Here is a 14,111-nt window from a genome sequence, read left to right as displayed (position 1 = left end):
TTAACAAGACTACTAATGTTATAATGCCCCTGTATTGCTCTATGGTGGGACCTCATCTGGACTATTGCATTCAATTCTGATTAAATTTGCGGACGATATGAAGTTATTCAGAGTAGTGAAGACACAGGGGATTGCGAAGATCTGCAATGTGACATAATCAAGCTCGAGAAATGGGCATCGACATGGCAAATGAGGTTCAACTTGGATAAGTGTACAGTGATGCATGCCAGTAACAAAAATCTCATGCACGAATACGGGATGTCTGGGGCGGTACTTGGAGAGACCTCCCAAGAAAAACACTTGGGAGTTCTGATCAACAAGTCGATGAAGCCGTCCGCGCAATGTGCAGCAGCGGTGAAAAGGGCGAACAAAATGCTAGGAATGATAAAGAAGGGGATCACGAACAGATTGGAGAAGGTAATCATGCTGCTGCACCGGGCCATAGTGCGCCCAGCACTGGTCACCATACATGAAGAAGGATACAGTACTACTCGAAAGGGTCCAGAGAAGAGCGACTAAAATGGTTAAGGGGCTGGAGGAGTTGCCATACAGTGAGAGATTGGAGAAACTGGGCCTCTTCTCCCTTGAAAAGAGGAGACTGAGAGGGGACATGATCGAAACATTCAAAATACTGAAGGGAATAGACTTAGCAGATAAAGACAGATTGTTCAACCTCTTCAAGGTAGAGAGAACAAGAGGGCACTCTCTAAAGTTGAAAGGGGATAGATTCCGTACAAACGTAAGGAAGTTGTTCTTCAACCAGAGAGTGGTAGCAAACTGGAATGCTCTTCCGGAGGCTGTTATAGGGGAAAACACCCTCCAGGGATTCAAGACAAAGTTGGACAAGTTCCTGCTAAACTGGAACGTACACAAGTGCCTGCTAAACTGGAACGTACACAAGTGAGGCTGGACTCATTTAGAGCACTGGCCTTTGACTTGGGGGCCGCCGCATGTGCGGACTGCTGGGCACGATGGACCACTGGTCTGACCCAGCAGTGGCAATTCTTATGTTCTCCTTATCTCAAGAAAGATATAGTGGTGCTAGAAAAGGTTCAAAGAAGAGCGACCAAGATGGTAAAAGGGATGGAACTCCTCTTGTATGAAGAAAGACTAAAATGGTTAGCACTCTTCAGCTTGGAAAAGAGAAGGCTGAGGGGAGATATGATTGACGTCTACAAAATCCTGTAGACAGGTAGAAGTAGATTGGTACAAGTGGATTGATTTTTCACTCCGTCGAAAATTACATAGACTAGGGAACACTTGATGAAGTTACTGGGATATACTTTTAAAACAAATAGGAGGAAATTTTTTTCACTCAGAGAATAGTTAAGCTCTGGAATGCATTGCCAGAGGTTGTGGTAAGAGCAGATAGAGTAGCTGGGTTTAAGAAAGGTTTGGACAAGTTCCTGGAGGAAAAGTCCATAGTCTGTTATTGAGACAGACATGGGGGAAGCCACTGCTTGCCCTGTATTGGTAGCATGGAATATTGCTACTCCTTGGGTTTTGGCCAGGTACTAGTGACCTGGATTGGCCACTGTGAGAACGGGCTACTGGGCTTGATGGATCATTGGTCTGACCCACTAAGGCTATTCTTATGTTCTTATGAAATGGAACCCCCCAAATTTTGGGGGAGTACTGTACTGGGAATTGGGTTTTAATAGAAGAGTGGTACATATCTATTCTCAAAATAAATACTGTAAAAACAGAAGTCCTATCTGACCAGTAGAAAGTAAGATATTCTGATAGCCTCAGTTCAGACTGTACCCCACTCTGTGCATTTCCAATAAGAAAAGTGCCAACATTGGGCTGCTTCTATGTCTCCCCTCCCCCTCCCACCTACTTTGAATCATTCTACAGCTTTGAAAAATGGAAAAGCCTAATGTCCACCCAAGAACATACTTTCACACAAAGTTTGGTGAAGTCAGTTCTAGCTATTCCAAAATTGTAAGGGGAAACACCTATATGCACAGGCGCATATTATAAACTTCTCTATTCTATCAAACAAGGCTAACAACAAAGAAAAGCAGCTTAGGAACTCAGCCCAAAATGAAATCAACAAGCAGAGGGACAGACAAGCCAATATTCATAGCCTCCTGAACATCTTCGTAAGTCCTGTATCTTTAGAATCTGTCTTGTGGTTTCATGCCTGTGACTTATAAGAAAGGTTTTACTTCTTACAAGAGCAAACAGCTCTAGGAGATCTCAGGAATACAGGTCAGTGAGAAGACTGCTCCTTTTTCCACATCTTCCAACAGAGATACATAGAGAAAAGGGCATATGTTCCTTTCCAGTTTACAGAGGATCTCCCTGCTCAGCTCATTCTGTGGCCTAGAAGAGACTACCCCTTCCTCCTCTGTTCCCTGACACAGCCGGCAAGCTCCTTGTATTATTTCATTGCATGGTCCCACAAAGGCAACACAATGAGCTCCAAGGAGAAAATAAAGAGCCAGCAGCTGTTCAAGGGGTGAGCACAAAAGTTACCCCTCCCTCCAGCTGCTCTCACTTTGTAGAGGGCAAACAGAGCACTCCCCACTTTCATTAGAGCAGAGGAGATTTAGTTTGGGCTCAGTAAGGGAACTGGTGAATATATTTACATGGCTGTGCTTACTGTGACAGGGGACACTTGGATGGTGGATATGCCTTATGGGGGTGGGGGGTGGGGAGGAGGATGGAGGAGAGAATGATAGAGTTGGAGGCAGGGGGCGAGGGAGGGTAATGAGGGGTTTTACAAGCAGGGTTTCAGCTGACTTCATTCTGAAGGATTTTGGCCTGACTAAAACCCTCCAGAGAGAAAAAGGAAGAAAGTGTTCCAAAACCTTATTGTTTTTCTTTGGGGAAAATTAGAACTTTGGAAGTGTTTCCACTTTCCATCCCTTACTCCAAGAATAAACAAAACAAACTGACACATTCATTTCGTACCTTCAAAAATCCGGTAATAATAACTGAGCTCATACAAAAATTCAGAGAAGAGTGGAAGAGAGGGAAAGGGGGGGAATGGTATTTCATATATTGCTTTTCTGTGGTTACAGTCAAAGTGGTTTACATATTATTATATAGGTACTTTTTCTGTCCCTAGTGGGAAACATAATTCTAAGAGGCTCATTTTCAAAACACTAAGATGCTCCCAAAAATGGCATAAATTGGTACTTGGACATTTTTCTCGGCAAAACGTCTAAGCGCCAATTTTCAAAACTGACTTTCTGGACGACTTGCTAGGCTTCTTAGCCACTGTGCATCCAAAGTTCGAGAGGGCGTGTTGGAGGCATGTTATGAGCGGGCTTAGCACTTGGATGTCTTGTGGTGATAATCAACATTTCTCAAGGTATCCAGGATGGAACTTAGACATTTAGGGGCAAATTCTATAAACAGAGTCTCAATTGTAGGCGGCAGTAGGTGTCCTACCGCTGTTTAGCCAGCTAATCAAAATGCACGTTTTTAAAAAAGCCCTGAGGAGGGTCACCTACATTGTAGGCATTTTTGTGAGCCTAGGCAGGCACATAAAGCCACCTAAGTTTCCCTAAAACCAGGCATGGGCGTAGTTTTGCCCGGAAGTGACCTTAGTCGAGCTTAGGTGGCCCTAGGCATTTCTCTAGGGCCGCAATAGGCATCTGAAATGTAGGTCAGCAAAATGCTGGTCTACATTTCAGATAGACGTGGCCGCTGATCCAATCACAGCAGGGAATCTCCCTGCCACGATCAGATTAGAGGCCGCGGCAGGGAACCTGTGCCCCCCCATCCCCGCAAAGTCTACCAGCAGGAGAGATGCCTAGTCCCTCCTGCTGGAACCCCCAAAGCCTCCCACACCACTGAATGTCCACGGCAGGAGGAGTGTCCAATTCCTCCTGCCGCCACTACCCCAAGACATCCCCCTTGCCACGATCAGCTCAGCAGCAACCCAATTCTCTAATCGACGTCTGTGACATGGACTCCGGTTAGAGAATCATGGTGTTAGGAGGGCTTAGGCATCTGTCCATGAGAACAGACACGATTCTATATAGGACACCCATGTGCAATTCTCAAAAGCTGCTTAGGCCCTTAGTGCCAAAGAGGATCCCGAACTGACCAGATGACCACTTGAGGTATTAAGTAATGACCTCCCCCATTCCCCCAGTGGTCATTGACCGCCCTCCCACCCCACAAAGATCTGAATGAAACAATACATACCTGTCTGTAGAACAGTAGCACTTGGTATAGGAAAGCCTAGTACAGCAGCACACAAGTGTTTTAAGTAGCCTGATAGTTGGGCTAGTGAACCATAGAGAGAAGGACCAAGGCCCATCAGCCACTCTAACCACTGCATTTATGGTGGAAAGTGTGAGGCCACCAAACCCCTACTATACTGCTATATAGGTGTCACCTGCAGCCATAAGGACTATTGGGATGGTAGACAGATGGGTATAGAAGGTTTTGGAGGCTCACCATAAATTATAAAGGGTTATAGTGAAATGTACATTTGGCACCCTTTATGTGAAGTTCACAGCAGTTCCATCTAAGGTGCCCCACTGCTCTGTTTGCATGTCTGTGAGCTCATTCTATTACAACACTAGCCTCTTCCACAACCAAATGGTCTGGATTTCGATGTTTTGAACTTGGACATTTTTGTGGTTGAAAATGGTCCAAAACGTTAGGCATCCTAAGGTTGGATGTCTTAATGGCCAAGATGCCTAAACAGGCAATTAACCTCCCAACCCCAAAGATGGACATCTAGCAGTTTTGAAAATGAACATTTTTGGCATCCAAATTTTGACGCATTTCTCAGGACATCTAAGGCAGACTTAGATGCACCATTGAAAATGCCTTTCCACATGGGGCAATGGAGGGTTAAGTGACTTGTCTAGGGGATACAAGAAGCTACAGTGGGAACTGAACCTCTAGTTCTCAGGTCACTGCAGTAGCCATTGTTATAAAAGGAGGAAGATTATTCCAGTGCTGGGAGGTGAGAGGCTGATAAGCACAGAAGGAGAGAGGGACCTTGGGGTGATTGTTTCTGAGGATCTAAAGGCATCTAAACAGTGTGATAAGGCGATGGCTTCATCCAGAAGGATGCTAGGCTGTATAGAAAGAGGAGTAACCAGCAGAAGTTGATGCCCCTATATAGGTCATTGGTGAGGCCGCACTTGGAGTATTGTGTTCAGTTTTGGAGGCCGTATCTGGTGAAGGATATAAAGACTTGAAGCGGTCCAGAGGAAGGCAACAAAAAATGGTAAGGAGTTTGAACAAAAAGAAGTATGAGAAGACCTAAATATGTATACTCTAGAGGAGAGGAGGGACAGGGGAGATATGATCCAGACGTTAATATAGAACCAAATCTTTTCCAGAGAAGAAAAATAGTAAAACTAGAGGACATAATTTGAGGTTACAGGGAAGCAGACTTAGGAGCAATGTTAGGAAATTCTTCTTCACGGACAGGGTAGTAGATGCCTGGAATACCTTCCTGAGGGAAGTGGTGGAGAGGAAAATGGTGATGGAAAAAAAAAAAAATTGGGATAAAAATAGAGGATCTCTAATTAGAAAATGAAGAATATAAAGTAAAGAACTAAGGCTGGATATTGCCTACAAACATTTCGGAAAGCGGGCAAAAGAAGACTATCTGGTCAGATCTAGAGCAGTCAAAAAGGCAGTCAGAGAGGCCAAACTCCAAACAGAAGAAGATCTAGCACGGAACATTAAGAAAGGGGACAAATCCTTCTTCAGGTATATTAGTGACAGGAAAAGAAACAAAGATGGAATAGAACGCCTTAGGAAATCGGACAGAAACTATGCAGAATCGGATTCTACGAAGGTAGAACTACTAAACGAATACTTCTGCTCAGTCTTCACCTGTGAAGCGCCGGGAGACGGTTCACAGTTACGGACAAGAGACAACCAGAAAGACCCGTTTCTAGATTTCGAGTTTACGCCAAGCAGCGTCTACTGCGAACTTTCAAGACTCCAAGTAAACAAAGCCATGGGACCAGACAACCTACACCCCAGGGTCCGCAGAGAGTTGAGCGAAGTCTTGGCGGAACCATTAGCCGTACTCTTCAATCTTTCCCTACGTACCGGAAGAGTCCCCTTGGACTGGAAAACAGCTAACGTTATTCCACTTCACAAAAAAGGCTGCGGGACAGAGACGGCAAATTACAGACCGGTGAGTCTCACATCCATAGTGAGCAAGCTTATGGAAACACTGATCAAGCAGAAACTTGACACAATCCTGGACGAAGAAAACCTACATAATCCCCACCAACACGGATTTACCAAGGGCAGGTCCTGCCAATCTAATTTGATTGGCTTATTTGACTGGGTAACAAGACAACTGGATGCCGGGGAGTCTCTGGACGTAATATACTTGGACTTCAGCAAAGCTTTTGATAGCGTCCCACACCGCAGGTTATTGAACAAGCTGAAATTGCTGGGATTAGGGGACACACTAACTGCATGGGTTAGGGATTGGCTAAGCGGTAGACTTCAAAAGGTAGTGGTAAACGGTACCTCCTCCAAAACGTCAGATGTGACCAGTGGAGTGCCACAGGGCTCGGTCTTGGGCCCAATTCTATTCAACTTATTCATAGGTGATATGACCCAAGGGCTTAGAGGAAAAGTATCTTTCTTTGCCGACGCCGCCAAACTATGCAACATAGTAGGCAAAAGCTTTTTGCTTGACAGTATGACGCAGGACCTACTACTACTGGAACAGTGGTCATCGACTTGGCAGCTCAGCTTCAATGCTAAAAAGTGTAAAGTAATGCACCTGGGTAAGAGAAATCCATGCAGAACTTACACACTAAATGGTGAGACCTTGGCTAGGATCACGGCGGAACGTGATTTAGGGGTGATCCTTAGTGATGACATGAAGGCTGCCAATCAAGTGGAGAAGGCTTCCTCCAAGGCAAGGCAAATGATGGGTTGTATCCAGTGTTCTCCCCAGCTAATCCTGCTGCCTCCGCCGATGCTCCTTCCCAGGCTGACTCGCCGCCGAAAATTTTGTTTGACGTCTGCCTTTTTTTTTTTTTTTGCCAGCATGCTTTTACTTGCTTCGGGCCTTCCTCGTTGCCGGATCCTGCCTACTTTCTGTTTCCGCGAAGGCAGGACCCGGCAGCGAGGAAGGCCCGAAGCAAGTAAAAGCAGCAAGTTGTAAGCTTCCCTCCGGGGCTCTATTGTGTGCGTGCTGGCTTCCCTTCTCTCCCCCCCCCCCCCGGGACGCTACTTCCGGTTTTGGAGGGAAGAGAAGGGAAGCCGGCACACACACGATAGAGCCCCGGAGGGAAGCTTACAACTTGCTTTTACTTGCTTCGGGCCTTCCTCCTGCTGGGTCCTGCCTTCGCGGAAACAGAAAGTAGGCAGGACCCGGCAACGAGGAAGGCCCGAAGCAGGTAAAAGCAGCAAGTTGTAAGCTGGAGGGAAGCTTACAACTTGCCTAGTGACTCTGCCGACGGGTGTGTGAGCTGGGAGGGATGGGAAGAGAAATGCTGCTGCTGCACCGAATGGGGGAGGGGGAATAGAAATTTTCTGTTGCTGCACCCATTTTTTTTGGGGGGGGAGGGGAAAGGGAAGAGAAATGTTGCTGCTGCTGTACCCGATTTTGGGAGGGGGAAGAGAAAAGCTTGTGCACCCAATTGGGGGAAAGAGAAAAGCTGCTGCTGCACCCAATTGGGGAGGGGAAGAGAAGTGCTGCTGCAGCAGCACCCAATTGGGGAGAGAGAGGGGAGACGTAAGACCAGGGAAGGGAGAGAAGAGGTATGAGATGCCATGGGAGGGAAGGAGGGAAAGAAGCTACCAGACCATGGTGAGGGGAGAGATGTCAGCACATATGGGGGGAGGGGAGGAGGGAGATACCAGGGCATGGGGGGAGAGAAGTGAAAGAGATAGAGATGCCAGATCATGGGTGCACGCGCGCTAGATGCTAATGCCAGCATTGAGCTGTCGTTAGTTTTCCCGCATAGTGCGGGGGTTTGCGTGCTCTAAAAACGCTAGCGCGCCTTAGTAAAAGAGGGGTTAATTTTCCCCACCACCAAATTTCTCCATCCCACCTCACCCGGCTACTTTTTCATGCCACCCAGCTGGAAAACATTTCTGGGGAGAACACTGGTATCCGTAGGGGTTTTGTCAGCAGGAGACCTGAAGTGATAATGCCGCTGTACAGATCCATGGTGAGACCTCATTTGGAGTATTGTGTTCAGTTCTGGAGACCACACTACCGGAAAAATGTGCGGCGAATTGAGTCGGTTCAGCGAATGGCCACCAGGATGGTCTCGGGGCTCAGGGATCTCACGTATGAAGAAAGGCTAAATAAATTGCAGCTGTACTCACTTGAGGAACGAAGAGAGAGGGGGGACATGATTGAGACGTTCAAGTATGTTACGGGCCGTATCGAGGTGGAAAATGATATCTTCTGTCCTATAGGTCCCTCGACCACCAGAGGGCATCCGCTGAAAATCAGGGGAGGGAAGTTTCGTGGTGATTCCAGAAAATATTTCTTCACAGAAAGGGTGGTTGATCATTGGAACAGTCTACCTCTGCAGGTGATTGAGGCCAGCAGCGTGTCAGATTTTAAGAGAAAATGGGATATTCACATAGGATCTCTAAGGGAGTAAAGTCAGGGGGGTGGATCATTAGAGTGGGCAGACTTGATGGGCTATGGCCCTTTTCTGCCGTCATATTCTATGTTTCTATATTTCTATGATCTGTATTCCATATATGGTGATTTGGCTGGGATGGGCTGGTTGGGCATTAATGTGAACTCCACTAATATGGAACAGGAGGATGTTTCTGGCCAGACTTTACGGTAGATGTCCTGCAAACAACGGGATGATTGGATAGGCTGGAGTGAGCTTGGATGGCAACTTCAGCATTTGGAACTTAGGACAATACCAGACTTTACAGTCTACAGCCCAGAAATATCAAAGAAGAGACAAGTTAATCTAATCATGTATTTTTTAATGAGTATAACTTATGGGCAGACTGGATGGACTGTTCAGGTCTTTATCTGCCGTCATTTACTATGTTAACTAAGAGGAGGTGGGGGGAAGTCTGCCCTGGGTGAAGCCCATACGAGGGTGCTCCCACTGATTTTCAACGGATGCCCTCTTGTTGCCGTAGGTCCTGAAAGGAAAAAGATATCTTCTTCTACCTCAATATGGCCAGGAACATATTTGAACGTCTCTATCTTGTCTCCCCTCTCTGCGTTCTTCGAGAGAGTATAGCTGCAACTTACCTAGACGTTCCTCATATGGGAAATCCTTGAGTTCTGAGATCATCCTGGTGGCCATTCGCTGAACCGACTCCACTTTCTGCCTAAAAAGCAGCCGCTGATCACATGTTAATCATGCGACAGTGCCATATTGAGAATTGCGCCTCTGGGAATGAAAGGCACCAGAAATAAAGGACTACATTTCCTGTGCCTCTCCTTGTCTTGAAACACATCTACATGGGTACTTTATGTTGCCTAATGCCACTTCTGGCGTTAGCCATGTCCATAATGGTATTACGCACCAGTAGGCGCCTCCTGAGATACAATTCCGGAACTTTAAATGTAAAGTTATTTACTGTTTCAAATGGCGCTTGCTAATTTATAAAGGCGCTGCATAGAGATTTTCCCTCTGCATCTTGCATGTATACTAAATGCATTTCTTCTGGGACATCTACCTCCAAATCCCTAGGACCACCTTAAATGGTAAGCAGACTAAGTGGTTGCCTGAAGTAGAAACGAGTAACTACAGTGAAAGCAAATAATAAGTCCTGAGAGTCAAATAACCATGTGAAGGTACTTTTTTCCTGCAGAGAGGGTGGACAGTTTTCTAATAACCCATATACCTGGGTAAACACTTTTTAGAAATTTCCTTCCTTATGTAGTTTTATAAGATTGCTTTGGGAGGTAGGTGAACATACACTGTGTTGAAAATGTATTTTCTAGCTGTTGCAAGACCACCTCCAAACTAACGTTAGTTGTTGATGTTTTGTAACCCGTTGACACATGACAGGTGCAAGACTGAACATTTACCTGGGAGGCCTCACTACATTAATTACAACAACCCTACCAATCCTCAATCTCCCCCTCCCCTCCGCCTTTCTTTGGAGCTTGATTACGAAGCCATTTTGCCCCTATAGACACAGAAAGGTTGAAAGTAAATATGACCGTTAGCCTGAATTGAAGCCTATTGCCAATCTTTTTAAAGACGGCCATGCAAGACTGGATCAATTCCATGACAAAACTGGTAATTATTCTAACATACAATAGCAGACCTTCTGTGTTTACCTTTATTTAAAAAAAAATTCTTTATTTTAATAATTTTTGCCCCAAAAATATAACTCACAATAATCTCAATACAGATTATAAATTACATTAACATAATTGGTATATTTCATAAATGAATATATATTGAGATAATACATCTTATCATTTAAACATTTAGGGCTCCTTAGCGCGCACTAGTCAAAAAACTACCGTTTGCTCAAGAGGAGGCGGTAGCGGCTAGCGTGCGCAGCATTTTAGCGAGCGCTATTCTGCGCATTAAGGCCCTAACACACTTTTGTAAAAGGAGCCCTTAGTATCACCCCCCTCCCTTCCCTCCCCCCCCTTCAGAAGACCTGGTATCTCATTCCATTAGGATAGTGTGATAAATTACAGGCAGGGTTCCCTGAATGGAAAAATCTTAATAATTATCATAGCCTGGAATTCTTATGTTTTCAGATGGACTCTATGGGTCACCAGGCCGCAATGTGGTATAAATTAATATCTGGATTTGTAAATAAAAAACCAAAACATGGTCTTAGAGACATTTGGAGCATTGAGATTAAGCATCAGATTACTGCATCTCAATGGCCACAACTTTGGTCTTGGAGGTTAAGATGTACAGTTTCAGCATCTATGAGACAAACATGGTTTTTTCTTTTGCATAGAGCTTTTTGGACCCCTGTTCGTTTACAAAAACTAGATAGCTCTAAGTCTAATAGATGCTGGCACTGTCATCTTGAGGCTGGGACATTAGATCATCTTTTATTCTATTGTCCATTCATATTATTATTTTGGAAATCAATTTGGCCGCAAATAAATAGGATGTTGGATAATCCAGTAGCCTTGACTTATGATACTATTTTATTAGGCACAGCAATGAGAGCAAAGAGTCAAATTTCTTCAAATAATAACAAACTTTTATTTATATTGACTGGAGTAGCAGTTCAACAAATAACATACAATTGGAAAAATTATGACAGGTTAAATTATACCTTCTGGTGGAATTCCGTATGCCATATATATAAAATGGAGCGTACAATAGCAACACAGAGAGGTTATTTTGTTAAGTTTCAGAAGATCTGGGGACCATTAACAGAATTCTGTAATGAATTATATCATTTTCCCATAATAAGTTATTTGTTAAGAGGGGGTGTGGGTGGGTATTATTTTATTCATCTCATAATATATAAGAATTTATCAATATTTTTGTTGTATTTGTATGAAAAAATTTTTTAATGGGAGGGGAGGGGATGGGTGGGTTTTCAATTTTAGTAATAATTGTTATACATATTATGTATTACATACTTTTTCAAATATTATAGTACATGACTATAGAATGATATGTTGTATTTACAGTGATACATGAATGAAAATCAAGTGTGTATTTTATGAGATCGTATAACTTTATATGATACACTTGTATTATGAAAATGAATAAAAAAAATTTTTTTTAAATAAAAGGATAGTGTGATAAGGTAAATAATTTAAATCTTTCAAAAATCTTCTTTTTCCAATTCAATATATTTTTCCCATATATCTGTAAACTTTGCCCATTGATTTGCTAAGAGGGCCGACAATCTATATTTTTCGCACACCACTCCTAATCGATCTCTCATATCTCTTAAAGTAGGTAAATTTGGAGTTCGCCATTGCTGGGCCAATATTAATCGAGCAGCTATAAATGCCAAATCCATAAGTTTGAGTTGAGAGGGTGATAGGTCCTCTAGTCCAAATCCCAATAGTGCCTTGTCAGCACTCATATCAAGAGGAATTGGAATTAATTTACTCACATAACGAAATACTTGCTCCCAGTATTTCTGGATCTTTTGACATTCCCACCACTTTCCCCACATCCCTTCCAACAAGCATCGTTTTTCTCTTTAGTACATTTGCTAATTAAAACTGGAGTAATATCCCATCTTGTTAGTAGCTTACTAGCATTTTCCACCAAAGCAGCTGCTCTAGCTATGTGGAAGAGGTGGGATACAATCATTTCCCACTCGTCAGTTGACCAATCTTTTCCCCATACTTTCATATACGATGTTTTCGTATTTCTTCATGTATAATTTTATATAACCAGGAAATACACCCTTTAGCAACCGGACTCCCCAGACCTTTTTGACCTTCTGGGTTTACCAATGAAATAAAAACCACACCTAATCTACAGTTCCAACACCTCATTCTGACCTCAAACATTTTGCTGTCTGATCTGTGGATGATCACCAGCATTGCTGGCAAGAGTAATTTTTTCGGTTTCTTTCTTACTGCTATTCTCCATCACATTTCTCCTGTTCTTCTCTTGCTCCTTTATAACATTCTTCCCTTTTTCAGTCACCATTGCCTTCCTCTTCTATTATCTTCTTCTCTTTTCTATCACCATCCGTTTTGCTTTTATTATCTTCTGTTTTATTTTCACTTCCTTTCTCATCACAGTTCTATCACCACTCTGTTTCTTTCACCTGTTTTCCTATCACTTCCTTCTGACATCTTGTTCTGTTTTCCTATCACCATCCTATTCTTTATTTATTTAATTCAATTTCTATCCCATCCTCCCAGTAGCTCAGAACGGGTTACAAGCAAACATTCACAGTGGAATACATTTGGACAGTACAAAGACTATACAGCAACTTAAGTATAGGTTAAGAATGGAGAAGTGAGTGCAGGTCAGGAGGAAGAGGGAATTTAAGGGGGTGATGGGGGTTGATTGCAGTTGGAATTTTAATTGAAGAGGAGGGTCTTTACAGCTTTCCGGAAGGTCATCAATGAGTTCTGTAATCAGATTTGTGGGGGGAGTTGGTTCCAGAGTTGGGGGATGAAGTGGTTGTAGGAGCGTTTGCGGCCAGTTTCTGACAGGAGAGACCTTCCTGGAAGGATGCATAGGCGTTTCTCCGTTTCAGAGTGGAGGAGGCGGGTGGGGATGTACAGGGTTAGCTTGGATCCTATAGAAACATAGAATATGATGGCAGAAAAGGCCCACTCTAAGGACCCTCCCCCCTAAGCACTTCCACAAAGTGAACCCACATGCTTATCCCATTTTTTCATAAAATCGAGCATATTGCTTGCCTCAATTACCTGAAGTGGAAGATCATTCCAACGATCAACCACCCTTTCAGTGAAGAAATACTTCCTAGTGTCGTTATGAAATCTCCTGCCCCTGAGTTTCAACGGATGCCCTCTTGTTGCCGTAGGTCCTGTAAGGAAAAAGATATCTTCTTCTACCTCAATAAGGCCAGTTACATATTTGAACGTCTCTATCAAATCTCCCCTCTCTCTGCGTTCCTCGAGAGAGTATAGTTGCAACTTACCTAGACGTTCCTCATATGGGAGATCCTTGAGTCCTGAGACCATCCTGGTGGCCATTCGCTGAACCAACTTCACTCTCAGCACATCCTTTTGATAATGTGGCCTCCAAAATTGAACACAATATTCCAGATGAGGTCTCACCATGGACCTGTACAACGGCATTAGAACTTTGGGCTTCCAGCTGACAAAACTTCTTCGGATGCATCCCAGCATTTGCCTAGACTTGGATGAAGCTTTCTCTACTTGATTGGCAGTCTTCATATCTTCACGAATGATTACTCCTAGGTCCCGTTCTGCAGCAGTTCTTGTTAGGCTGGGGTGGTGGCATAAATTCTTTTATGTACTATTACCAGGGCTTTGAATGTGCAGCGTTGGTTGATCGGAAATGCTCTGCGCGGAGGGCTGAGGAGATGGGGTCGCTATAGTTGAGGCTGTGTAGGAGGCGGATTGCTGCATTTTGTACACGCTGGAGGCGTCTGAGATCTTTTTTGGCCATTCCGTTAAACAGGGAGTTGCATTAATCCATCCTGGAGAGAACATAGGCGTAGAGGAGTTGGGCTAGGTCTTGTTTGGAGATGTAGGGTTTGATCCA

At 44.0% G+C, this 14,111-nt stretch overlaps 1 protein-coding gene across 1 annotated transcript in view; it reads right to left on the bottom strand.

Annotated features, from left to right (window-relative positions):
• The window catches only part of CITED1 (Cbp/p300 interacting transactivator with Glu/Asp rich carboxy-terminal domain 1), a 40,449-nt gene extending 31,198 nt beyond the window's left edge, over window positions 1-9,251 (bottom strand). Inside the window, exon 1 of the mRNA XM_033944007.1 lies at window positions 9,197-9,251. Coding sequence (XP_033799898.1) covers window positions 9,197-9,251 — 55 coding nt within the window. The remainder of the gene's footprint in view (window positions 1-9,196) is intronic.
• Window positions 9,252-14,111: the final 4,860 nt, after the last annotated feature.

This window comes from Geotrypetes seraphini, chromosome 5 (assembly GCF_902459505.1).
Source record: "Geotrypetes seraphini chromosome 5, aGeoSer1.1, whole genome shotgun sequence".
NCBI classification, from domain to species: domain Eukaryota; kingdom Metazoa; phylum Chordata; class Amphibia; order Gymnophiona; family Dermophiidae; genus Geotrypetes; species Geotrypetes seraphini.
Note: the sequence above shows the minus strand (reverse complement) of the source record. Positions and strands in the feature narration are given on the sequence as shown.